The 25,978-nt window shown below is 36.6% G+C and overlaps 1 protein-coding gene across 1 annotated transcript; it reads left to right on the top strand.

The window, feature by feature from the left end:
- Nucleotides 1–2,960: 2,960 nt before the first annotated feature.
- Nucleotides 2,961–24,904, top strand: prtga (protogenin homolog a (Gallus gallus)). Its single transcript, XM_042775841.1, is given in 16 exon segments — nt 2,961–3,234; nt 3,716–3,740; nt 4,330–4,458; nt 5,303–5,550; nt 7,722–7,886; nt 8,803–9,108; nt 10,006–10,194; nt 17,401–17,496; nt 17,870–18,062; nt 18,140–18,267; nt 18,365–18,535; nt 20,869–21,024; nt 21,165–21,288; nt 21,688–21,826; nt 21,948–22,046; nt 22,943–24,904. Coding segments are annotated over 16 exon segments (2,826 nt in total). The 3' UTR covers nt 23,327–24,904.
- The last annotated feature ends 1,074 nt before the right edge of the window (nt 24,905–25,978 follow it).

Genomic DNA, 25,978 nt, shown 5'->3' with positions numbered 1-25,978 from the left:
TGCTCTTCTGTGTCATCCGCGCCACAAGGATGCACTGTTTCTACGTGTATTTAGCTGTGATTTGACACAGAAGAGCATACGGTGATATGGAGAAAATTGTTGAATAAAGTCATTATTTTTGTTTTCTTCCCTTACAAAAAGTGTTCCTGTCGCTTCATATAACCCAGATTGCACGTCTGATGGCAGATGGAGTATTCTGAAGACAACTTTCATACCTTTTCTGGACCTTGACACTGTTAGTTACTTGGCAGTCTATGGGACAGTCTCAAGCCTCCAGGTTTTCATCCAAAATATCTTAAATTGTGTTCCGAAAACGAACGAAGCATTTACGGGTTTGGAACGACATGGTGTAAGTGATTAATGACAAAATTTTCATTTTGGGGTGGAGTATCCCTTTAATGTGTGTTTTAAAACTCAGTTCACCACATGCAGCTTGTGATTCATAGAAATGTCTAGTGTGTGTGAGGAATTGCATTTGACAGACATTTTATCCAAATGACTTCAATTGCAAGGAATGCATTTTATCTCATGCATTCAAATACACTATACATACTATTTTTTGCATGTATGCATGTGGAATTTGTTCCCTATTTTGATATATTATCATATTCACATACTGTGGTATTTATACGCTACTCCTTCTTTGAAGGATTACTATAGTACATATCCAAACAATATGTGTTTGTCAGTGTTGATGGTAGTTCTTTGTTATTGGAATGATGATTTAACCAGTATTAGCACACAAACACACACGCTGCATCCAATAACTCATCTCTGGGTCAAAGATCACCAGAACTTTGTCCACAGTGTAGTTTGATTGACATTCTAGAACTGTCAATCAACACACCTGGTTTTCCAGAATAGGAGCTTTATGACTGGTTGAATTATGTACGAAGCTTTAATTCTGTTGTGATGATGACTTCCTGTCAGTGATTATCACAACACCACAACATTCAGGCCTGAGGCTGATTTTGTGATTATCTCATCCTAACATGAGATTCATACTGAGGTCTGTATGTATGGCAGATCTTCCACTGATTCCTGTTAACTAATTACTGACCCGAGGCTTCTTTAAGGGTTGGAGGGGACGTGAGGGGACGATCCTAATGGCTCTGGGGGGTTTTATGGCTGTTAGCTTGAGAAAGCCAGAGCTGGAGCGCAGCACCGATGCGAAGGCCTCACTGAAGAGACACGTTAAACAAACATTAATGCCTTTCAGTCCTAAAACAGGCCGTTTATGGTGAGCTGTGTTCGCTTTTACTGATTATTATCACTCAGAAAGCCACAAGAGTCTTTTTAAAGGGATGGAGCCGGGGTTATTATAGTTAACTAAAACTAAAACCATTAAAAAAAAGTGCTTCTTGAAATGAAATGTTTTAAAAATGTAAAACTTATGCCATTTCTCATTTTAATTTAGTTTAACTTGATGTACTAAAATAACTAAAACTGAAACTGAAAAAAGAAACTGTAGACATATAACAAAAACAAAAAAATGACTAAAACTTTATTAAAAATAATAACAGAAAATAAAAATAAAACTATTAATGAAAACTATAATATTATCATTAACTTGGTCTTATTTATGCACCTGTGCTTTGTTTTTGTTTTTTTAACACCATGCCATTGTTTTATTATATATTTTTTGTTTTAACTTTGGAATGTATTGCACCCTATATTTGATATGTGTACTGTATATATAAATAAATTATTATATTATAGAATTATATTAAATTATATCTAAAGTTTAAAAAAAAAAAAAACACAGTTTAAGACTTTAATTTTCATCAAGTTTTTCTTTTATTTTTTTATTTTGTTTAAATAGTTTAATGATTTTTTTGTGTTTCTGAAGTAATAATTGTCTTTCTTTTTTTTTTTTGGCCATAATCGAGCATCCCTACCCTTAAATATCTCTAAACATGATGACTTTCTAATAGAGCACAAATGTTTTTGTCAGAGAAACACCTGAAGGTAATAAGCAAAAGGGTTTTGTTTGGAGAGAAACACACACTCACACACACACACACACACACACACACACACACACACACACACACACACACAGAAGTGTTAGCAAAAGGTGTGTGATATGCTAGCGTGAGGTGTTTGCCGCTAGTATTTATCTAAAGCTTTTGGTTCAGTTTGACTCCTTCAAACCTCTCTCACTCCTTCTTCTCTCTAATTTGTTCTATTTTGTTTCTCTCATACATCATTGGCATCTGAACTTGTTCAAATTTGCCATTAACACAAGACATTATTGATTCACAGCTCAAAAAGTGGCCACTGATATCCTTAGTGTCTGAAGAAGAGGCTGACTCTCATATAGATGATGGTAACTATGATGTTGCCTTTCTGCAGGTTTATCCTCCTTCACTCAGCAGCCGGCATCAATCACGGTGATGGAGGGATCTGTCGCACGATTCACCTGTAAGATCACAGCCACGCCCCCACCAATCATCACCTGGGAGTTCAACAGAGTCACTTTACCACTGGCCACTGAAAGGTAAGCTCCGCCCACCTACTAGAGGGAGGAGGGGCTTAGTATTGACCACTTACTCTTTCTTTATTTTGCTCATTTAATTTACTGTAATACATATATAGTATGTCCGTTCCACAATTATTTCAAATTTGACATTTATTTTTGACATTTTACTCTGTACATTATAAACATTTTATCGTATGTTGTATTAAGTGAATGTTTGCATGTCTCATTTCTGTTTCTGAGTGTTTAAATTGTGTTTTTTTTGTATTTGTGTAGTTGAACAGGCTGATGCCGGGAGTTACCGCTGTGTGGCGATTAATATCGCCAGCCGCCGCAGGAGCGCCGAGGCCGAGCTAACCGTGACCACAGGTCGCCGCCGCAGGAGAGGAGTTGTTTTGTTAACAGTGATGTATTGTATGTGTATAGTTAGTATTTGTTCTCGTTTTGCTTGTAGTTTGTTTATTTTTCATTTTTTTTTGTTATGTTTATCATCATCGCCGGTCCGCAGAATCTGACCGTGACGCTTCACAGCACGGCTCTGCTGGAGTGCATGGCGACCGGAAATCCTCGTCCGCTGATCTCATGGAGCCGCGCCGACCATAAATCTATTGACGTTCACAAAACGAAGGTTCTTGGCAATGGAAACCTGCTCATATCTGACGTGAAACCCCAGCACGCTGGGATCTACTTCTGCCGCGCAACTACGCCGGGAACCAGAAACTACACGATTGCAGCCGCTAATATAACTGTGCTAGGTAGAGTAAAAAAACACAAATGTTTCATGCACTGCAATCTTTCTCAGCATTTTTGTTTTCCTGCAGCACAAAAGCAGTCTTAAGTCTCTGGGGTATATTTGTAGCAATAGCCAAAAATACATTGTATGTGTCAAAATTATTGATTTTTCTTTTATGTCCAAAAATCATTAGGATATTAAGTAAAGATCATGTTCCATAAAGATATTTAGTAAATTTCCTACTGTAAATATATTAAAACTTAATTTTTGATTAGTAATATGCATTGCTAAGAACTTCATTTGGACAACTTTAAATGTGATTTTCTCAATATTTAGATTTTTTTGCACCCTCAGATTCCAGATTTTCAAATTGTTGTATCTCAGATAAATATTGTCCTCCTAACAAACCATACATCAATGGAAAGATTATTTATTCAGCTTTCAGATTATGTATAAATCTCAATTTCGAAAAATTGACCCTTATGACTGGTTTTGTGCTCCAGGGTCACAAATGTTTAGACATCTCAAGTAAAAGTAATCAAGTTACTAAACATATGAAGTCTTGATTTCTGAGAAACTGAACAAAATTAAATGAATTTATACTTAAAACAAGAAAAAATATCTCTCAATAAGAAATGAAAATTACTTTTCTGTTTGAATTAAGTTAATTAACACATTGCATATTGACATATTTGTCCTTGTTTAATTTATAAACTATAGACTTCTAATCTTGTCATTTTGCGTATCAAGTAAATGTTTCTTGATTTAAAAATCTTTAGATATTTGCTCTGGAAAACAAGTGTTATTCAAGCCTTTAGATTTTTTTTTTTTTTTTTTTTTTTGTAAAATGAATGAAAAGTAATGGAGATTGGTATAAATTTCTATTTTCAAACTTTGAAGCATTGCTAATACAAGACATTTACAATTACTGTATATACTATTTTGACATATTGTGTTCCCTTCAGTTTATTTTAACTTTTTAAAAAAGTCTTAAATTAAGTCTTAAAAAAGTGTTAAATTTACCTTTATATGTTTTCAAGATTGCATGATTTTATTTATTTAATATGTGTATGTGTTTTTGTTTTGATGCGGCGTCTCTATTTGTGTTGGAGTGAAGCGTGACCCGACCGAGGGCCGGTACCGCCCGCTTCGCATGTGTGGCCGAGGGATTCCCGACCCCTCAGATCACATGGCTGAAGAACGGTGAACCCGTTCACTCGAACGGACGCGTCAAGATGTATAACAGGTACATGCATGTGAAACTCCTCAGTGCTTTCGAGAACATGCATGGCCTGAACCAATAAATGTGTCTCTTGGAAGTCTTTGTTTATAGCTGCATCTGCTTGAATTGTTTAATGCACCTCAGATTCACAATTATCTTAATGTAAAGCTGTGCACTATCTGACAGATACTGTATGCTGCTGCAAAGGTAGAACCCATTGCATTTGTTTCTGTTTGTCTTGAATTTGAGTTGAAGTGTATATTTTGAGCACTACCTGATGGCCGACGTTGATGTCGCTCTGGGCTCATTCGTCTGCTGGAAACTCTGTCCTGCTGAAATATTCATCAGCTGGTTTCTTATGTGGAACAAGAGAGGGTTAATTATTCAGTGCTCTGCTAATGGAGTTTGAGCTGATTTTCTCTTTGATTTTCCTCTAATTTGTTTTCCTGTCTGGGTTTGTCATGGGATCCTGAAAGTAAAAAGGAGGGGGAGTGATTTGGTCTAGTGCTATTGACATGCTTGTTTCCACCTCAACATACACACGTTAAACATGCATGTTAAATATATGTTTTTATTTTTTTTTTCAGTTCTTGCATCTATAAATATTCATGTTACGAAACATCTTTTATGTTATATTAAAATAACATAATATATTATATAAAATAAAGAAAATTAATCACATTTTCTCCCAAGTTCTCATTACTGTAATGCATCCTGATGTTTTAGTTTTTTTAAAAGGCAGTGCAACAAATGCTACGTTTTTCTTACTTTAGAGTTCGAGGTGCAATATTAACAGGTTTTGTGAGATTGTCAGTATATCAATGTCTTGAGTTTTTTTCATTGTGAAAATCATTGTTTGTTTTCACAGTAAACTGGTGATTAACCAGATTATTCCTGAAGATGATGGCATATACCAGTGCCAGGCGGAGAACGAGCAGGGTTCAGTTCTGGCCATGGCTCGTCTGATCGTAGTAATGTCGGACAACCGGCCGAGCGCGCCCAGAAATGTCCGTGCAGAGACCGTATCCAGCTCAGCCATCTTACTGGCCTGGGAGAGACCCATGTACAACTCAGACAAAGTCATTGCTTACTCTGTACACTACATGAAGGCAGAAGGTGAGTGTCTCAGGTGTAAACAGACAGTGGTGAAAATGCACCAATTAAAGAAACAGTTCACCCAAAAATGAACATTTGCTGAAAATGTGCTCACTCTCAGACCATCCGAGATGTAGATGAGTTTGTTTCTTATTCGTTTTTTTTGGATTGTAGCATTGCATCACTTGCTCAGCAATGGATGCTCTGCAGTGAATGGGTGCCGTCAGAATGAGAGTACAAACAGCTGATTAAAACATCACAATAATCCACAAGTAATCCACTCCTCTCCAGTCCACCAGTTAACATCTGAAGAAGACAAAAGCTGAAACAAATCCATCATTATGATGTTTTTAACTTCAAATCAATGCTTCCGGCTAAAATACGAGTCTGTAATCCATAAAACACTTCCTCCAGTGAAAAATACATTGTGTCTGAATCAGGAGAGAAATCTGCTCAGATCAAGCACTGTTTACAAGCCAGAACAGTCTAGAACAGTTCGTAACAAACATTTTAATGTGAGAAGACAAGAGGAGATGGACTTTTTCACTGGAGGAAGCGTTATTATGGATTATAAACTCATATTTTAGCCAGAAACAGCATTTTAAAGTTAAAAACTTGTTTCTTACAAACACACTTCTCCAGATGTTAACTGCTGGACTGGAGTGGTGTGGATTATTGTGATGTTTTTATCAGGTTTTTGGACTCTCATTCTGACGGCACCCATTCACTGCAGAGCAGCCATTGCTAAGCAAGTAATGCAATGCTACATTTCTCCAAATCTGATAAAGAAACAAACTCATCTACAGCTCGGATGGTCTGAGGGTGAGTAAATCTTAAGCAAATTTTCATTCTTACCAGACTATTCCTTTAATTTAGAAATATTCATGACTTTGTGTGGTAAAGGCTCTTGCTCTGTTCATGACAGCCGGTTGAGTAGTTGAGGACTCTTTGAGTACTTTCTGTTGTTGAAAAAACAAAAAGTCAAGGATCATTGGTTTAGTTCAATAAATTGCTCGCAGTTTAAATGCATTGATATTCTTTTAGCTTTTAATAAAGACGTCCAAATAAAACACCTGCCTGCTTGTTAGAAGATAAGGAAGTGAAAACAATGAGACACTGACAAGTGTGAAATCTTTAGTAGGGATTTTGCCGGTTGCACTTGGACTTCCAGAATTCCAGGCCATTTAGTGGGAGAAGAATACAGTAGCTGTAGAGAAAGAATACACACTGCATCTGCTCTGGAGGGCAAAAAGCATCGGAAGTGATTGAAAGGGTTGCAAAAGGGGGCTAATTATCCCGAGTGTTGGAGTGTCTGAAGAGGCTTTGGGGGGCTTGTCCCTGTGCGTCAGAGTCAAAGTCTTCAGCGTGGCCATTCAGCTCCAGAACAAGGCCTTTTCTGTTGACTGTCGAGTATCTTGTTTATTGAGTCAGAAATTCAGTTGGAGACTCAATGCTGTAGAGTGTTTCTTTTATTTGAGCATCTTAATGTTGCCTAATTAAAGTGTTATCAGGTGCAGTGGACTTGTGGGAAAACCAGCAGGTGGAATTTGCCTTTAGTTGCATTGATAATGCGGTTAATTAAAAGAAGGCATGGCCATGTTGATTGAGTTGACAAGTTTCTTTTTATTTGTTTTTAGTTGGGTTAATTAAAAGAAGGTGTTGGTATGTTTATTGTTTTTCGATTTATGAAGGATAAGGAGCATGCATTTGGGACAATAGAACTTTCCTCTGGATTGTAAAAATTAAAACAAAGTTTATTGGAATATGTTTTCCAAGAAAATACTATTTCAGTCTTATAACTTCAGAATGTCATGTTTAATTCAATGTGTTAAGCAATCTATGTATGAAAATGGTTTCAAAGTAAATTCTACACCATTTTCTTTTCATTTTAGGGAACTTAGTTTCTGTGCATTATTAGTTTGAATTTTGTGCATGATACATTTGTGCATTAGGCAGATGCTTTTATTCAAAGCGACTTATACTGCATTCAAAGAGTGCATTTTATCAGTTCATACTTTACCTAGGAATCGAAGCAATGAACTTGGCATTGCAAAGTGTAGCAGTGTTGCTGAATTTGTCATGCTTTCCAGAGATTGTGAAACATTAAAGTCCATCTGAACTGGAAGTTGCTGCCAACTTTAATACCGACTTTTGATTTCACGAGGACTTTAAGGCTTGTCGTGTCCCAACAGGTCTAAATAACGAAGAGTACCAGATTGTTATCGGTAACGATACCACCCGCTACATCATTGATGACCTGGAGGCCGGGCGGAACTACACCTTTTATATCGTAGCGTACATGCCCATGGGTGCCAGCCGCATGTCTGACCACGTCATACAGCACACACTGGAGGACGGTGAGTAGAGAATGAGCATCTGATGTCCAAACGTTGTTGTGTTCTCTTAAAGGAATAGTTCACCCAAAAATGAAAATTAAAAAGTCTCTTCATCTGAACAGATTTTTAGAAATGCAGCATTGCATCACTTGTTCACCAATGGCTGCTCTGCAGTGAATGGGTGCCGTCAGAATGAGAGTCCAAACAGCTGATAAAAAGATCACAATAATCCACAAGTAATCCACATCACTCCAGTCCAGCAGTTAACATCTGGAGAAGACAAAAGCTGTGTGTTTGGACAAAACAAATACATCAAGAAGTTTTGAACTTCAATTTTGCTTTTCTCCTCTATCCATTATAATGCTTCCTCCAGTGAAAAAAGTCGTCTCATCTGAATCATGAGAGAAATATGTGCAGATCAGATCAAGCACCGTTTACAAGCCAAAACTGTTTTGATGTGAGAGGATAACAGTGGATGGATTTTTTTCACTGGAGGAAGCATTATTTAAAACTATGGACTCATATTTTTGCCGGAAGCAACAGTTTAAAGTTAAAAACATCCTATTTGTTTTTTACAAACACACAGCTTTTGTCTTCTCCAGATGTTACTGCTGGACTGGAGTGCTGTGGATTATTGTGATGTTTTTATCAGCTGTTTGGACTCATTCTGACGGCACCCATTCACTCCATTTTATTTATGATTAAGCTGAGTGAGATTCATTGTCTGCCTTAAAAGAAAGATGCAACTTTATATCGTTGTATGCATTATATAATTTTATTTTCCCCTGAGATCCACTCATAATGTTAGTCAAGGTATCTTGTACCAAAACAATTGCTTATCAAGACCATTTTTCTGTTATGACTGCTTTGTGGGTTTGCTGCTGGGTCTGTGATATTCATAAGTACTATCTGTCATGAATTTCTCTCTCTGGCTCAGTTCCCTCGCGTGCTCCTGAGTTGAGCCTCACCAGCCGCAGTCCCTCTGATATCCAGGTGTCGTGGCAGCCTCTGTCTCATAAGCTGAGTCGTGGTCGTGTGTCTGGGTACCGCCTCTCGTACAGGACCAGCACAGACGGGGCAGTGACACAGCTGGAGCTCTCAGGACACAAAACCCATCACCTCCTGGAGGGTCTTCAGCCCGACACCACGTACCTGCTCCGCATCGCTGCAGCGACCAGCGTGGGATGGGGAGAACCATCGGCCTGGACGTCCCACAGGACACCGAAGGCTTCCAGCACTAAAGGTCTGTCTGTCTGTCTATCTATCTATCTATCTATCTATCTATCTATCTATCTATCGTTCTACCTGTGCCTCCATCCTTCCATCCCTCCATCCATATATCTATCATTCTATCGTTAATCAATCGTTCTATCATTCTATTAATGTGCTATAGATGGTCTAATCCAAGTTGGTGTTGATTATTTGGACTGTTAGGCGTGAATCTTCTGATGTCTGTATGTAAGTGCAAAATTTTAAAACCTGCAACACATGCTTTGAGAAGATGTCTTTCTCTTTGCTTTGGGCTGATAATCTTGTTAAGGCATTGCATTTGTTCCTGCATGACTTTTGACCCTTCTTCTCGTCCACATCGGAAAGCTTTTAGTCATGGGTTATAAAGCGAGAGCCGCAGGCCTCTACAGATCTTCCAGTCCCAGCGTAAGCCTCAGCTCACATATGAAACTCTGTCACCTGTGATCTACTGGAACCCACTCTGTTAGATTACTACGGTTAAATTTAATGTCTGCAAAGATACACTGGAACCACAGGAAACTCTGCGGGAGTGTGTTTAATTAAGCTGGGATTGATTTAACCCCGGCGGTGGTTCCTGTGAGGTCCCGTCTCGTCTGGACTCAAGAGATTCATAGCAGCAGTTGTGGCCGATAAATCTTGAAGATTTGTTCTCCTGAGGTTACAGGGCTGGTGGGGTCTGCGCTTTGAAATTTTCAATGTTTTGTTCTTTCTGTCAGGTATGAACTGTTTAACCGTGCAGTGTAAGCTTGCCACGTTTTGTAGTCTGAGAGGAGAAAGACGTTTTAATGACACTCAACTCAACATGCATCCTTTTAACATAACTTTACTTTTCCATGCACAAGAAGTATGACGATGTGTTTCTGATTGTCTGAGTATTTTTCTCCCATAGTGCCCCTGGCACCAGAGCTGCAGCTGGAGTCTCTGAACTGCACGACTGTGGTGTTGCGTTGGCATCTTCCAGCTGGCAGCGGCACTGGACTGCAGGGCTTCAAACTTTCCTACCACGAAGAGAGCGAACCAGAAGGAGCGCTGACCCAGATTCCCCCTCACCACCGCCAGCACACCATTGGAGGCCTGGGTGAGTGACTTCAGTGACTTCAGGACACCCAGTGAAATCCAGCAGCTGTGTGCAAATGTGCCAAATGGGAAATCTTTTTTTAATGTGCCTGTGTTTGTTGTAGTGGAAGTTTGGGAGTCTGATTGGCTAGAGCGGGATGTTAGCTTGTGTAAACACTGAGCATGCCACTTTCAGTCCAGCATTTAACACTGAATGGAGCAGAATTATGTGCTGTTCAGAACTGAAAAAAAATCTTTTTCTTCATTTGAATTGAGGACATGGAATTGCAATTTAAAATTTGAATATCGGAAAGTAAAATAAAAATGAAATTCAAAGATATTTTAATTCAGGTTTGTTTGAAAGATTGAATTTTTTTTTTTAAAAAGTAGATGGATGGATTGATGGACAGATGGATAGACCAATAGATAGACAGATAGATAGATAGATGGACAAATGGATAGATGGATGGATGGATGGATGGATGGATGGATGGATGGATGGATGGATAAATGGATAGATGGATGGATGGATGATGGATAGATGGATGGATGGATGGATGGACAGTTGGATAGATAGATAGATAGATAGATGGATGGATGGATGGATGGATGGATGGATGGATGGATGGATGGATGGATGGATGGATGGATAGATGGATAGATAGATAGATGGATGGATGGATGGATGGATGGATGGATGGATGATGGATGGATGGACAAATGGATAGATAGATAGATAGATAGATAGATAGATAGATAGATAGATAGATAGATAGATAGATAGATAGATAGATAGATAGATAGATAGATAGATAGATAGATGGATGGACAAATGGATAGATAGATAGATGGATGGACAAATGGATAGATAGATAGATAGATAGATAGATAGATGGATAGATAGATAGATAGATAGATAGATAGATAGATAGATAGATAGATAGATAGATAGATAGATAGACAGACAGACAGACAGACGGACGGACAGATAGATGTAATTTGAATAGCAATTCAGTAATTTCATTTTCCTGTCAATCCTTCAGTTCTGGATTTTGCACGACCCTGACATCTTGAGATCAGTTTAACTCTGTGTAGTGTTGATACACTTAAAAGTGTGAGATTCATGCTGAAAAACAGCAAGATGTGATGTCATCCACTCAAAGACTCACATCTGTTTTCATGTTGATTATTGATGATTCTTTTCTATTTATTTCTGTTCATTGCTCCACCCAGAGTCTCTAAATGAACAGGCCAGTGGTTCGCCAAGAACAAGAGCACTCAAGTGTTTTTCAGATATGTAGATTTGTGGCTCTCCTCCCTAAACTCCCAGTGACCCTCCCCCCTCTGACCTCTGACCCTTCCAGCCCGGTGCCTAAGTGCTGGTCAGTGCTGATCTTCCCATGAGCATCTGGAGGAGGGCATTGTATGTTTGTGGTGTGCTCGCCCTCTTGTGCCCCTAAAGGTCACTCTTATCTGGGCCTGTAATTCAGTGGTGGTCATGAATGCTGTCCCACAATGCTTTGCTTGACCAGTGGCCATCTGTGGCCGTAGAGAGGTCAACCAGCTGATATTTAAATCAGACAGAACTGGACACAATATTTCCATACATATATTTACTAACTTTACTAACTGGAATTGAATTGGGAATGTAGGTGGCCAAATATCTCAGTTGCTTCATCTAGACAGCACTGAGGTTAAAGGCAGAGCAAATAGAGACTTTTGCTTAAGATTTTCAGAAAAACCCCAGTAATCTCACACGCGTTTCAGAAAAGATCCCAAAATGCCTCAAACTGTGCTCAGATTCTACAACCAAGTCAGAGATTTTAATATGAGCTCATACATTCTCATCAAATGATCTGAGTCTGCTCATTATTCGTTTTATAACTCTATACTCTTACTGGATGACAGCTAGTGACTCATTTGTGTCTGATCTGAGACAAAGTTCATACTTAAATGAAACATAACCGAGAACTACATAAAATACAATTTTTTTTTTTACTTGGTATATATAAACATTCTTAATTTATTCATAGTTTATTTGCGAAATGCAAAATGTTAAGATACAAAATTACCTAAAAATATAAAAAATTATCAAATTTAAGTAAGTTTTGGTTTATATATCTGTCAATGGTGTAAGAAAAATAATCGTTTTACCTTTGAATTAAGTTTATTTTTTAGACCCCATTTAAATTTTTAAGCATAATTGTTTTTTTTTTTTTCTGAAAACAAGTATCTTATGTAATTTTGCATTTCAGATAAACATCCTGATTTAAGAATGATTAGATATTTGTACTGGAAAAAAATAAAGACAAAAATGCTAAGAACTAAAAATATTTTTTTTTATGTGTAGTTGAACGATTGAAATATTATAGAGATCTCTTTAATGAATTCTCCATGCTATGATGCAATATTCATTGCCAAATAGACTTTGCTAGTACACAGTTGTCATCTTATTGGTTTTTGTTTTTTTACAAACAGAAATGAGTTGAAATAGGCAGTGGATGTAGTTTAAGCTGAAATTCACCCTTCATGCTGTATTCAGAGAGGTGTGAAGGAGCTGAACTCTATTCATTAGAGTTGTGGACAGCTCTCAGGGAGGGTTTACAGTTTATCAGTCCAGGGGAGGTGAAGAGAGCATTGGGAGGTTTATGTCTGTAGGGGGACAGAATGTGGGACGAGCTTCACAACAAAGATCCTCATACAGAGCTCCAACACCCCCAACCAAACACACACACACACACACTTACACACACACACAGTCTCACAACTGATGATGACCGTTTAAAGCGAGTAAACCTGGAAACCTTCACATGATTCATGATGCAAACTTCACATTTCTGCTTTTACACCCTCAGGAACCCTGACCCCAGAGACTTCCTTTGTAGAACTGAAGAACTAAATTGGTTTCTGTGATAACATCATGTTACAGATGCTGTCGAGCGTGTTGTACATGATGTTTCTTGCTCGTTTTTTCCTCCGGAGAGTGTCTGAGGGTTACGGTCTCTAATGTTCACTCTTTAATTAAAGCAGGCTCGTTCATTTAGCTCGGCTGTAATATCTGTGAGAGCTGAGCTCAGAACAGCGGATGGGCATTTTCTATATTCATTTAAGCTCTGTGGAGATTTCACTTGGTGGAGATTTGTCAGTAGTGGTGTTTACTAAGTCAGCACCCTAGCAACTGCATAGCAGCTCGATTAAAAGCACTTAGAACCCCATAGCAACGCCCAGAAACCATCATCAACAGTCTAGGCAATGCAAAGCAAGTTTATTTATATAGCACATTATTTCATACATAATGCTGGTTCAAAGTGCTTTACTTAAAATGTATTGAAAAGAAAATAAGAAAAATACATAAAATGAGACAAATGAGAAATGGTAAAAATCTAGTTTCATTTGTAGATATTTGTTTATAATTCTAATATTTTTTTCATTGTAGTGAGTTAAGATGTCTTGCATATTTCTAAGCTTTTGCTGATTTTTTTTTGGGGGGGGGGCTGATGTCCCCATTTGCCAGATTAATGATGCAAACATAGTGAAAATCTAGTTTAATTTTTTTTATTTGCAGAAAGATGGCTGATGTCCCCATTTGCCAGAAATGATAAAAATCTAGTTTAATTTTTTATAGATATTCCATTTAAGATATTTGTACCTATTTCTAATATTTTTTCCATTATTTTGATGTTTTTTTTGTTTATTTTTTATATTTTCCTTTTGCCAGAAATGATACAAATCTGGTTTATTACTGTAGAAATTCCATAATAGGTATTTATATATTTCTAATAAATATATATTTTATTTTATCGAGTTAGGATAAAAATATTAAGTTTTGCCAGAAAATGTAAAAAATGTAGTTTTGTTTTTGTAGATATTGTAGGTATTTTGTACATGATGATATTTGTCTATATTTCATGATTTCTTCATACTTTTCAGACTCTGAAGACTCTTACTGATACACTTCAGAGCTACAGCTGTTCATTAGTAGCTCTAGCTGTTGATCACACTGCTGTGGCTGATAGTTAGTGTTAGTGATGTGATCAAACTTCCCAGTGTGTGCCACAGCCCCCTGGTGGAAAGTAGAAGTATTGCAGGGACTGTGGCTTTTGCAAAATCAATCAAATTAAAATATTCATTTTTTCCCCCTCATAATATCAGTTTGAAACTTATCAAAATGAATACTTCCTTTTCATTATAGTGAGGTCATATTTCAAAATCTTGCTATTTTTTTGTAAGTTCTGTGCTGCATGTGCGCTGCTCCCTGACTCTCTCGACAGGACTGGACTTGCCCAGATTCCAGGTCAGAGGTCAGATGTGCCCCTCTCTCAGTGTGTGGTTAATATCTCCAGGCTATTGTACCGTAGGGAGGCTGTTGTCCAGGGTGGTTTTAAATATATATAGATAGATAGATTTGTGTGAAAAAAATATGATTTAAAATATATTCGTTTATTTTATTTAGCTAACTATTGTTTGTGGACTCGTGCACGTCTTACTATCCATGCTATTTAAAGTGTGTTTTGTGTGTTGTTTCCCGTCCAAATACTTTCTTTATCTCTCTCTGAATGTTGATGGCCTGGAGAAAGAGGCCTCTCTTGTGTGCCTGACCTCTGACTCCAGATTCCTGAGGAGTTTTATCTGTGTGTGAACTCTGACCCCTGACCGGCTCCACCGAGCCTCTTCAGAGTTGTGGATCTCAATGCCACACACACCTTACCGAACCGTCCAATCAGGACAGCACTGCTGGGCTTGGCCCCGCCCCCTCAATCTCAGTGCCAGTGATTGAATTTATTTCAACTAGTTGCCAAGGAGACATTTCAAATTTTTGTTAAGCTTAACTTAAAATACTAAAATATCTAAAACTAAATGAACTAAAACTAATACATAAAAATTAATAAAACTATACACACATTAAAAAAAAATGATAAAAGACGTTACAAAAACGCAACAAAATGACTGAAACCTAAATTCAAGTGAAAACTGAAAATAAAAATAACATCTAATTCAAAATATAAAAAAAACTGTGATAGTATTTCAATTCATTTAAAATAATACCAACTCATGGAATATTTGTACTTTTAATAATAGATTTTTCACACTACAGGACTGTTAATATGAATAGCACAAAAGCTAAAAAAAAAAAAAAACTAATAGTGGAATAACTTTCCAGAATCACAAATATACTCATATATGCAGTATATTAGCGTAAATGTACATTTTTACCCTTGTGTCTTGATGTTGAAAACATTCATGTCCATGCTATTTGTCAACTAGACTCTCAGGATTGGTTTAGTTGTAGGATCTGAAGCTCAGAACATGTTCAGTCATGTCAGTCTCATGTAGCGCCACTATGTGACCAAAGTCAGTACTGCAGGACAGTATGGAAACTGCAGCAACTTGTTAGTTTCAATGAGTAAAAGTTTCACACCTCGACTATTCACGCTATAGAAAGCATGGCTGTTGCTGACATATCACTGTAAAATCACTTAATATATATTTATAAATCATTATAAAAAATAACAAATACTAATTTTTTAGATTTTAAATCTGCATATTAGCATGTTTATCCAGATGTTTTAGATTGTTTTGTTTTAAAATCTGTAGTTCATACTTCTATTAAATAATATTTCCTTGACTAAAAAATGCTCTTTTTTGCATATCTATAAAATATATAAAAAAGTGTATATGCTTCTCTAATTAATGCAAAGAATTACTTGGACAGTTTTAGAGTTTTGCTATTGTAATTTTTAATAATGCTATCTGTGAATTTCATTTGAATATCTGATAAGCCCAGATGATCGGTTTCTGATCAGTTATCAATTTTTCTGTCAGTCCGAGGTCTCTTTATGATGCATGAGGTCATGTTTTTGGTCACGGGGCTGACCTCTGTGTGTGTGTGTGTGTGTGTGTGTGTGTGTGTGTTTCCCATGGCCTTTGGGTCTCTGATGTAACCTCTGTGGTCTGGTTGTGAATGGGATGCGGCTGCTAGTCAGTGGTCAGTCGGGGGGGTGGGTGAAGCAGATGGATGACGGGTGGATGAACTGAACGGGGGATGGACACTCGTCTTTTGTGTTGACCAGCAGAAGGATCGAGCGCAAACTCACTGACCAACACCTCCAGCTCTGGGCATCTGCTGATGATTAAACACACATGCACACACGCTACACACGTCAGCTGACCATATACATCTGCTGTTACAAACACACACACACACACACATTCTCTTATGCCCCATTCACACATTAACTGACCAAAGCTTTGTAAAATCTGAGCACAGATTACATGCATTACAGGAAGAAATAAGATACCATTCTATTTTGACTAGAAATCTATATTGTTGCCACGAAAAATGCATTTTCTGGAGGGGAAAGTGTTTGTGTTTCAGTTGTTGCAGACATAATGCATCATTTCATAAACTGTCAAGCTTCATAAGATATACATGTATGCATGTATGTATATGTATATGCATGCTTGTGTATATATTTATATATAAATGTACATACTGTGCTGGGTAGATTACATACAAATTGTAGTCCGTTACTGATTCCAAAATGAAATGAAATAATTTGTAGTTAGTAACTGCAATCCATTACGGTACACATTTCAGGTAATATAATCTGACTACTTTTTCATTACTTTTGACCTAACTTGTTTATCACATTGATTTAAACAGGACAATCTTGTAATACATTGCATATAAAAATACAAAGAGAAAGAACATATCTTCCAGTCGTTGTTATTAACAACATGCATTAAACATTATAAATACATTACATTTTCCCAAACTGGGGTTTGTGAGTTTAATGAAAAGCTAATAATTAAATAAATGATTTGAATTAAAATCAATCTTAAAATTACAATACAAATAAAACTTAATATGAAATGTTATACCTGTTTACCTGCTTGTCATGAGACAATGTGAATAATATATAATCATGTAATAAAAAAAGTAACTAGTCTGATTACGAATATTTTAAGATGTAATATGATTTAATTACAAGTACTTAATTTTAAGAAACTGATTACGTAATCATGATTACATGCAATCGGTTACCCACACACATACATATATATCTACATACATATGAATATAATGAAGTTAAACTTTTCTTTGGACACGTGCACATCATGAATTCATCTGTCACTGTATGTGTGAACACCCATATGTTTCATTTGAAAAATACAGTAGAAACTATTTTTATACTTGCATTTTTCTTCTTGTGTGTCTTTATTACAGACCCCAGGAGGAAGTACCACGTCAAACTCTTGGCCTACAGTTTGATGGGTGAAGGATACCAGGCAGACCAGACTATCAGCACACCAGGATGTGTTTGTGAGTCTAGCGACCGACAAGATTTCTATTTCAAATAAATGCTGTTCTTTTGAACTCTCTATTCATCTGTGAATCCTGAAAAATAAAATGTATCACAGTTTCCACAAAAAAAAACTGTTTTCAACATTGATAATAATCAGAAATGTTTCTTGAGCTGCGAATCAGCTTATTAGAAGGATTTATGTAATGATGCTGAAAAAAACAGGAATAAATTACATTTTACAATATATTCACATAGAAAACAGTTCTATTAAATTGTAATAATATTTCACATTTTTGCTGTATTTTAAATCAAATAAATTCAGCCTTGATGAGCAGAAGAGACTTCATAAAAAACATTACCATTGAAGCACATTTTGATGTTTGTTTGCAGCGGTCCGTGATCGTCTGGTCCCGCCCCCTCCGCCGCCTCATCACGTTTACGCCCGCAGTAACTCCTCCTCCTCTGTGTTCCTGCACTGGGCCCGACCCGCTTTCACCGGCGGACAGACGGTCGTCAATTAAAGGTTGGGTTTTAACCGGTTGGGATTGAGGAAGGCTTGGTTGTTGTTTTACTTGAGGAGTTGGTGTTACTGACACACACACACACACACACACAGATTGTGATGCTCATCCTCTCATATGTGTGTGTGTGTTCCTGCAGTGCTGCCCAGAGTCTGATGGTCACTGATTTGGACCCAAACACCAATTATGAGTTTGCAGTTCGTCTTCACGTGGATCAGCTGTCCAGTCCCTGGAGTCCCGTGGTTTATCAGACCACACTACCTGAAGGTAAACATTTATATATATATATATATCCATTCTCTGCGTAAGGCTTTGAGTGGTTTTGATTGACTGGTGTCTGTTTGTCTGTCTGTTCTCCGATCAGCTCCCACTCGAGCTCCTGAAGGAGTGAAAGTCACTCTGATTGAAGGAGACATGGCGCTGGTGTCATGGAAACCACCTGACGAGCTCAGCATCGCTGTGACACGCTACACCATCCTGTATGCTTCACGCAGAGCATGGGGGGGCGGGGGGTTGGAGATATTGTGGAGAGAGAGTGAGTGTGAGTGTGTGTGTGTGTGAGTGTGTGTGTGTGTGAGTGTGTGTGTGTGTGAGTGTGAGTGAATGAGTGTGTGTGTGTGTGTGTGTGTGTGTGTGTGTGAGTGAATGAGTGTGTGTGTGTGTGTGTGTGTGTGTGTGTGTGTGTGTGTGTGAGTGAATGTGTGTGTGTGAGTGAATGAGTGTGTGTGTGTGTGTGTGTGTGTGTGTGTGTTTGTGTGTGTGTGAGTGAGTGAATGAGTGTGTGTGTGTTTGTGTTTGTGTGTGAGTGAATGAGATTGTGTGTGTGTGTGAGTGAGTGAATGAGTGTGTGTGTGTTTGTGTTTGTGTGTGTGTGTGTGTGAGTGAATGAATGAGATTGTGTGTGTGTGTGAGTGAGTGAATGAGTGTGTGTGTGTTTGTGTTTGTGTTTGTGTGTGAGTGAATGAGTGTGTGTATTTGTGTGTGTGAGTGAATGTGTGTGTGTGTGTGTGCGTGCGTGTAGGGGTTATTATAGTTTTATATAGTTTTTTCACTTGAAATAAAACAAACGTTAACTGAAACTAAAAAAAATCCTAAACGTATTTGAACCATAAATTCATTTTCAGCTTGTTTCCAAAGAAACATTTCTCATTTTCATTTAGTTTAACTGATGTACTAAAATAAAACTAAAACTAAAACGGCAAAAAAAAAAAAACTTTTAGACATAAAAAATTATAAAAATGACAAAAACACAAAAAATTAGAACATTTCAACAATAATTAAAATAAATGAAAACTATAATATCATCTCATTGATTCTGAAATGACACTGACTCTGACCCTTGCATGTATTTGTACTAAATGTTACATTGAAATGAGCATTTTCTGTAAAGCTGCTTTGAAACAATATGTATTGTGAAAAGCGCTGTACAAATAAACTTGATTTGAATAGAAATGGAACATTTCACTAGGTGTATATTAGCTCTAAATCCAGGGCAGTGACAGTAAAAGATGAGCAGGACTGCCGTTCATCTGTTTTCAGTTACACACACAGCTCTCCGGATCTAAACATGAGGTGAGGCTCAGATCCTGAGGTCATTCCCAGCCTGCTCTGCAGAATAAATCACACTGCGGTTTGCCGATTACGGCTGCAGAGATGCGCTGCTGGTTCAGGAGGTTTTGGGTGGTACTGTAATGAGACCAGTCACTAAAGCGTTAACATTTAACCCTCAACACCCTAAATCTGTTGGTCACAAATAATCGCTGCGGTGCTGACGGGGTGTTCTGTCTGTTCGTAGTAAAACTCTGATCCTGTGCTGTCACATGAGGATTGAAGAGTCAGGCAATAAAATCTCACAAAACCTGTCAAGAACATGCCTGTGTCATATTTCAGCACAAAATCAAAAGAAATTCATCAAAAGAATATTTTGCATGAACATAAACGCAATTTGTAATAATGTAATGCAAAAATATATCATTTTCAGAATGTATTAAATATTTATGCTTATTTATATTTTATAAATCATAGTAATGTTTATGCTGAATTTAATATTTGCTGTTTTTAATGAAAAATAATTCATTTGTAGGTTAAATTTGCTTGTTTTACTTTGACATTTATGAAAATAATGTCAAATGCAAAAAAAAAATAATAATCAAATCAGAGGTGCCTATACTTTTTATTATGAAGAGACAAAAAAGACACTTGTTTGAGGATTGTGGACCAAAAGTAAATGTTGCATTTATGTTTTTAAAATGAAATTCATTTCAATACAGTAATACATAAATAAATAAAAAGATAAATTATAAATATATGCTTCAATGGCATGTTTTTTCCCCCTATAAATATTTGATGAAAAACTTTAAAAGCTTAAATGAAAATTAGAAATGCTGCCTTGGAAGCTAACTTAAAAAAACAATAAGTTTGCTAAAATGAAAACTAAAATAAAAAAAAAATTAAAAATATAAAAAACTGATAACTAATAAAAAATTACGAAATTACACAAAATTACGAAAACTTAAACTAAAATTGAAATGGAAACTAAAAAAAAAAGATAAAAGCTGATTCAAAACACTAAAATAACACTGCTGCCAACCAATAATCTTAATTATTGCAAATTATTAGGTTATATATCAACTTCCCACTTTTGAGATTAGGCCAAATCAGTGGTCATTATGGACCAGCTTTGGCCGGTGCTTTGAGCATCTCTGGTTTAAATCTAAATAATCTTGTCTTAATGCAAAGTATACATCTCTATCTTTTTTTTTTTATTTGAGATTCACACAGGTAATGAATGCAGATAAAAGTCAACGATGTAAATTATTGATAGGTTTATGTGTTATTTTCATTTAACGATGTTACCCTTGTTGTCAGGGAGCGTCACGATGGCCCTGCTGGAGAATCTTCAGTCCGGTCAGGTGTACCTGGTCAAGGTCTCAGCGTCCAATCAGATGGGAGACGGGCCGTTCTCACCTGCAGTAGAACTGAGCGTGCACGCAGACGCACACGCCTCCCAAACACACGGCACAGGTGCACAACGGGTCCTTTGTAGCCACGCACTGCCCTCTTTAAGCTGGGAGATGTTAATAATGCATTTAAATACATGATCTCATTTGAAAATCCGTAAGTCTTTGCATCATCTTAATACTGTTTTTGTGCTCCATCCGCAGCGTTTTCTGATGGTTTCTATCACCTGGATCAGAGGTCAATGACGGGGATAGTGGTGGGAGTGTGTATCGCTTTAACCTGCATTATCATCTGCATCCTCATACTGGCCTGCAGGAGGAAAACCAGGTAAGAAATTCAGTTATGTCATTGAAATAGAGCTGAAATAAAATAACATAAAAAGAAAAAAAATTTAAAAATGAGAAATGTTGTCTTGGCAACTAACTGAAAAATGTTACAATTACTGAAATCAAATAAAGCTAAATAGAAATATAATAAAAAGAACGGAAATATAAATGGAAATATTAAAAATAATTTAAAAAATGTTTATAAAAGCACATAATAAATACTATAGTAGTATAATTTATCATTTATGCATAGTATACATAAAAAACACTGCTGCAAGCCAATACATTTTCTTTCTTTTTTTCATGAATTATTGCATATTATCGGGTTATATATCTCAAATGTCAGTTAATTGATTGTTTCCATGATGATTCTGTTACTGACCTGCATTATTCGTGACAGGAAATCTTCCTCTACCAAATCCATCAGACAAGCTGGAGGACAGACTCCGCCCACTGCTGGCCGTCTGGCCAATCAGAGTCAAGCTGAGAGTGTGGAGGTGATGATGCCCATGATGAGGGATCATTTCATCGACGCAAAGGTATGTTTAAAATGATACATTCCTGCCTAAAAATACCTTTTGTGTGTGTGTGTGTTTGTTTTATAGCAGACGATGTCCTTTGTGGAAACAATATTGTGATGATTGTGTTTTACTGTTTTAGGGTGGAACAAATCTGATCATTAACAGCTATGGGCCAGTGAAGCCCACTGTTGAGAAGAAGAGGAGAAAGAGATGGAACTTCTTTAAGAGGGATAACAAGGTTTGAAACCGTTACATATTTCAGTGAGGGTTATTAAAGAAACAGTCAGATAGAGCCATAATCTAACATCCGACACAAAAGCGTCATGACGGCTGAGAGCATCAGCAAAAGGAATATGAAAGTTTTGGGGAAGAAAAAACACTGAAAACATTGCTTTTAATTTTTAACAATATTCTAAATTATACAATATAATATAATATGTTCATGTAACATCATTATAGTAAAACTATTTATTATTTTATTATTATTATTTGAAATGAGTATAAATTAAAGGTAGTAAATACTGCCATGGTCTGTGTTGTTATTGTAAGGTAAAACTATTAAATTATTAAACTGTTTCCATTAATTGAAATAAAATTGGAATAAAATGAAATCAAGTATTAGATTGCACATTTAAAGTTTAAAAACTAACAGATTTTAAATGTTGCCTTGAGAATTGTCTGAAATAAAATAAGATGAAGTTGAAATAGTAACACTGCTAAAACTGAAATAAACAAAAATGACAAAAGCACATGAGAAAATGGGATAAATTAAAAAAGGAAAAATTATTTATAAATACTATTATGGTATATAAATAATAAATAAACTAAAATGACTGGTTATTTAAATAATTTCTCATTTTTAATAAGAATATATGATAAAAAATAATGTCTTATTTTAATTAATTTAAATAATTTATCTGTTTTTTTAGGAAATTTAATTAATTAATTTTCTTAATGTCGAAAAAAAAAAATTGGTCCAAAATAAAATAGGGTTAATTTTTTATTGTTTGTTTGTTTTCTGAATTTTTAAGCAAACTAAAAAAAAAAGATCTGTTCCATTATGCTTTTGGGTTGAATATAGGACATTTTTCAAGTATGTCTCTTCAGTTTACTGGTGTTTTCTGCCTCTGTCAGGATGTGAAGAGGGTCTCCAGTCCTTCTTATCCCTATCATCATGGCACCACGCTGCTGTGTTACACAGAAACCTCTCCCCAACACCCGCCGTCTTCTCTGCACGGCCTGTTTGGGCCACCGGGGGGCGACAGCGAGGGCTCTCATTCCAGTGAGGGCAGCCACGAGACGGGCGACTCGGGACGCTACTCTCACGACGACACCGAGGCGACCAACCTGTCTCTGGGTGTCGGCAGTCGCCCGGCCTCCCTGCAGGGCGAGGAGAGCGAAGCGTCGGCCGAAACGCCCGTCCACGAGGTTACAGAGAAAGAGCTGCATCTCCACATGTTCCCAATGACGGAAACAACACTTCAGGAACAGGAAATGATGGATACGCATCCTGTTTAGCAAAAAACTAAAAAATGCTTATGCCCTCTGGCGCCCCCTGCTGCTTAAACGGACTACTGAGCAGTGCTGGACGACCCGAGACGTCCACATGGCCCTCTTTCTCGGTGAATGTATTTGTTTTTGTCCTTTTCTGTTGGTTTTTATAAATGATTGTGTGTCTGAAAGAAACTAGAATCTCACCCACCATGAATGTGTTAAAAAAAACATCCAAAACGTGCGACGTGCATGTCACGCTTTCTGACGTAACCTCAGCGAGAGAGAACGGAAAACCTCTCTTGACTTCCTAATCTACCTCAGTTTGTCTTCTAAGTATTTAATGTCCACTTATACACTCGACAGCGTTATCTTCACATTAGTTTGTGTGTTTGTTTAATTTGTTTAATGTTTTTGCCCGTCCTGAGTTGGCGAGATGCAGTTTGTCATGATACTGCTGTGTCACAGCCAATCAGAACATAGTGGCTGCTTAATATGCAGGACTTGGGACCAATTGTGGGCGGAGCTACCCAGCTCATTGCATTTTTGACCTACCTCAGGTTCATAAACGTTAAACAACTTTCAGGTGAATGTTTTACTCTGTGATGTTTACGTATGATTTATTTGCGTTTTATGTATGATTTAGATTTCTCAGGTTCGTCGTATGAATGTGTGTATTTTTGCTCTTATAGTCCCTGTTTTATACTACCTCATTTTACCTTTGAATTTTTAGCAGGAGTCATGTCTGATTTTCTTTGTCTCAGGGATTGTGTTTTGTACAGTGACATGGTGTGATGGACAGGGTGTTTTCCGGGCGGTTGACCCGTACTTAATGTGTATGTTTGACCTCTGTTGTGGAGATGGATTTCTTTATCCATAGTTTATTTCTTCTTTTGAGTACAAAGTAACCAAAGATGCTGGGTGCTTCTTAGTTCGGCAAAACTGATAGCTTTAAATAATGGCCTTAAATGTGTGAAGAGCAAGAGATTGATTTGATTGCAGTCCGAGTGAATGTTTTGAAAACCAAAAATAATAATCAAATCCGAACGATCATGAAACCTTTTTGCCTCCAAAGATATCTATTTTTCTCGAAATACAGAATATGTACTACTGAGTACGCATTTTAGTTACTTTAGTGCTTTGAAATAGTCGATGCTATTTTAGATTTAGGATCATGAGTGTAGCACTTGTCTTTCAGATTAGTTTGGAGTTGTAGTTTTATGAAGCTCAGTGTGCAACGGTGACACACCATCATCTGCAGAGCTGCTTGCTCTTTCATTTCTTCTTTCTGGTTTGCTGGTCTTTGGGATGATAAGATGACAATGAGATTATCCGTGAATCAAACCAAAGATGTTTCACCCAGAGACCAGCGAACGTCTGTTCGGTTCGGGAAAAAGAGCTGCTTTAAAGAACTCCTGCGACCAAATGAGGTGGAGATGCAGAAGTCCAGCTTTAAAAATCTCATGAATATCTCATTACATTTCACTCCAAAATCAACAGAAAAAAACAAGAAGTTAAATTTTGCATAAAGAAAATCTAAACTTATTTTAAGTCCATTTAGATTAAATATATTGTGACATTATTTTCATGAAAATTAAGCACATTTCAGCCCAAATTCAAATTTTATTACATTATATTAAAATATTTTTAATGTAATATCATAAATTAATTGCTTATTTGTCATGATAAAAATAATTGTCATAATATAAAATATATTTTATATTACATTATATTTAAATAAATATATTTGAATGTAAGCCATCATAAATTCATTGCTTAATTGTCATAAAAATATATTTTTGATGTAAACCATAAATTTATTACTTAATTGACATGATATAAAATAATTGTCATTATTTCAAATAATTTGCATGATATAAAATGTAAATATAATATTAAAAATATATTTTTAATGTAAATAATCGTCATGGAACCATTAATTGTCATGATATAAAATATATTATATTTTTTAGATTTAAATCATAAATTAATTGTTTAATTGTCATGAAAATAATTTTGGAGCTGCAACATATAACTTCTTATTTTCCTTTTTATGTTGGAGTAAAATGTTCTTGATGGGCTTTATGAGATTCACCTCTTTAAATCAAATGTCGCAGTGATCAGTTTCCCTCATTAGAGTTTCAAGTTCAGCGTGGATGTTATTGTACATGAGAATTATATACAGATATTATATTAATATTCCAAGCGGCTGAAATTCTTCTCAATCAGGGGAAACTGATCGCTCGCTGTATTTTAAATCAGAGAGACACAATCAGTTTTGAAGTTTTCTTTTTGAAGCAAACAGCCTGAAACCAAAGACTGTGGTCGCCGTTGCACAGAGCATTAATGTGGATTCTGTTGCATGTGTTTTGTCATTTTTCAAAGCTTTATTCCTGAGTAGAATTGATACTTGCTTACTGAAAGGACATCAGGAAACCAAAAACAGTGTTACACGGTTGTGCTTTCAATCCTTTATGACTTTCAAGCGAACCAAAGATGATGGATTTTATGCCTTTTGTTTCCTTTCACAACTTTTCTCACTGGAGGAGAATTGTGTTGTTTTTTGTTTTTATGGGGGATTAATAATAATCAGTACCCTGGTTTTGTGAAAGTACTGACGTGCTATGGTTTCCCTTTCCTGCTGAAGAAAGCTGCTGCTCTTACTGCTGACTAATGTCC

Source organism: Cyprinus carpio, chromosome A18, assembly GCF_018340385.1.
Source record: "Cyprinus carpio isolate SPL01 chromosome A18, ASM1834038v1, whole genome shotgun sequence".
Classification (NCBI taxonomy): Eukaryota; Metazoa; Chordata; class Actinopteri; order Cypriniformes; family Cyprinidae; genus Cyprinus; species Cyprinus carpio.
The sequence above is the reverse complement of the archived record's forward strand: the minus strand, read 5'-3'. Positions and strand labels throughout refer to the sequence as shown.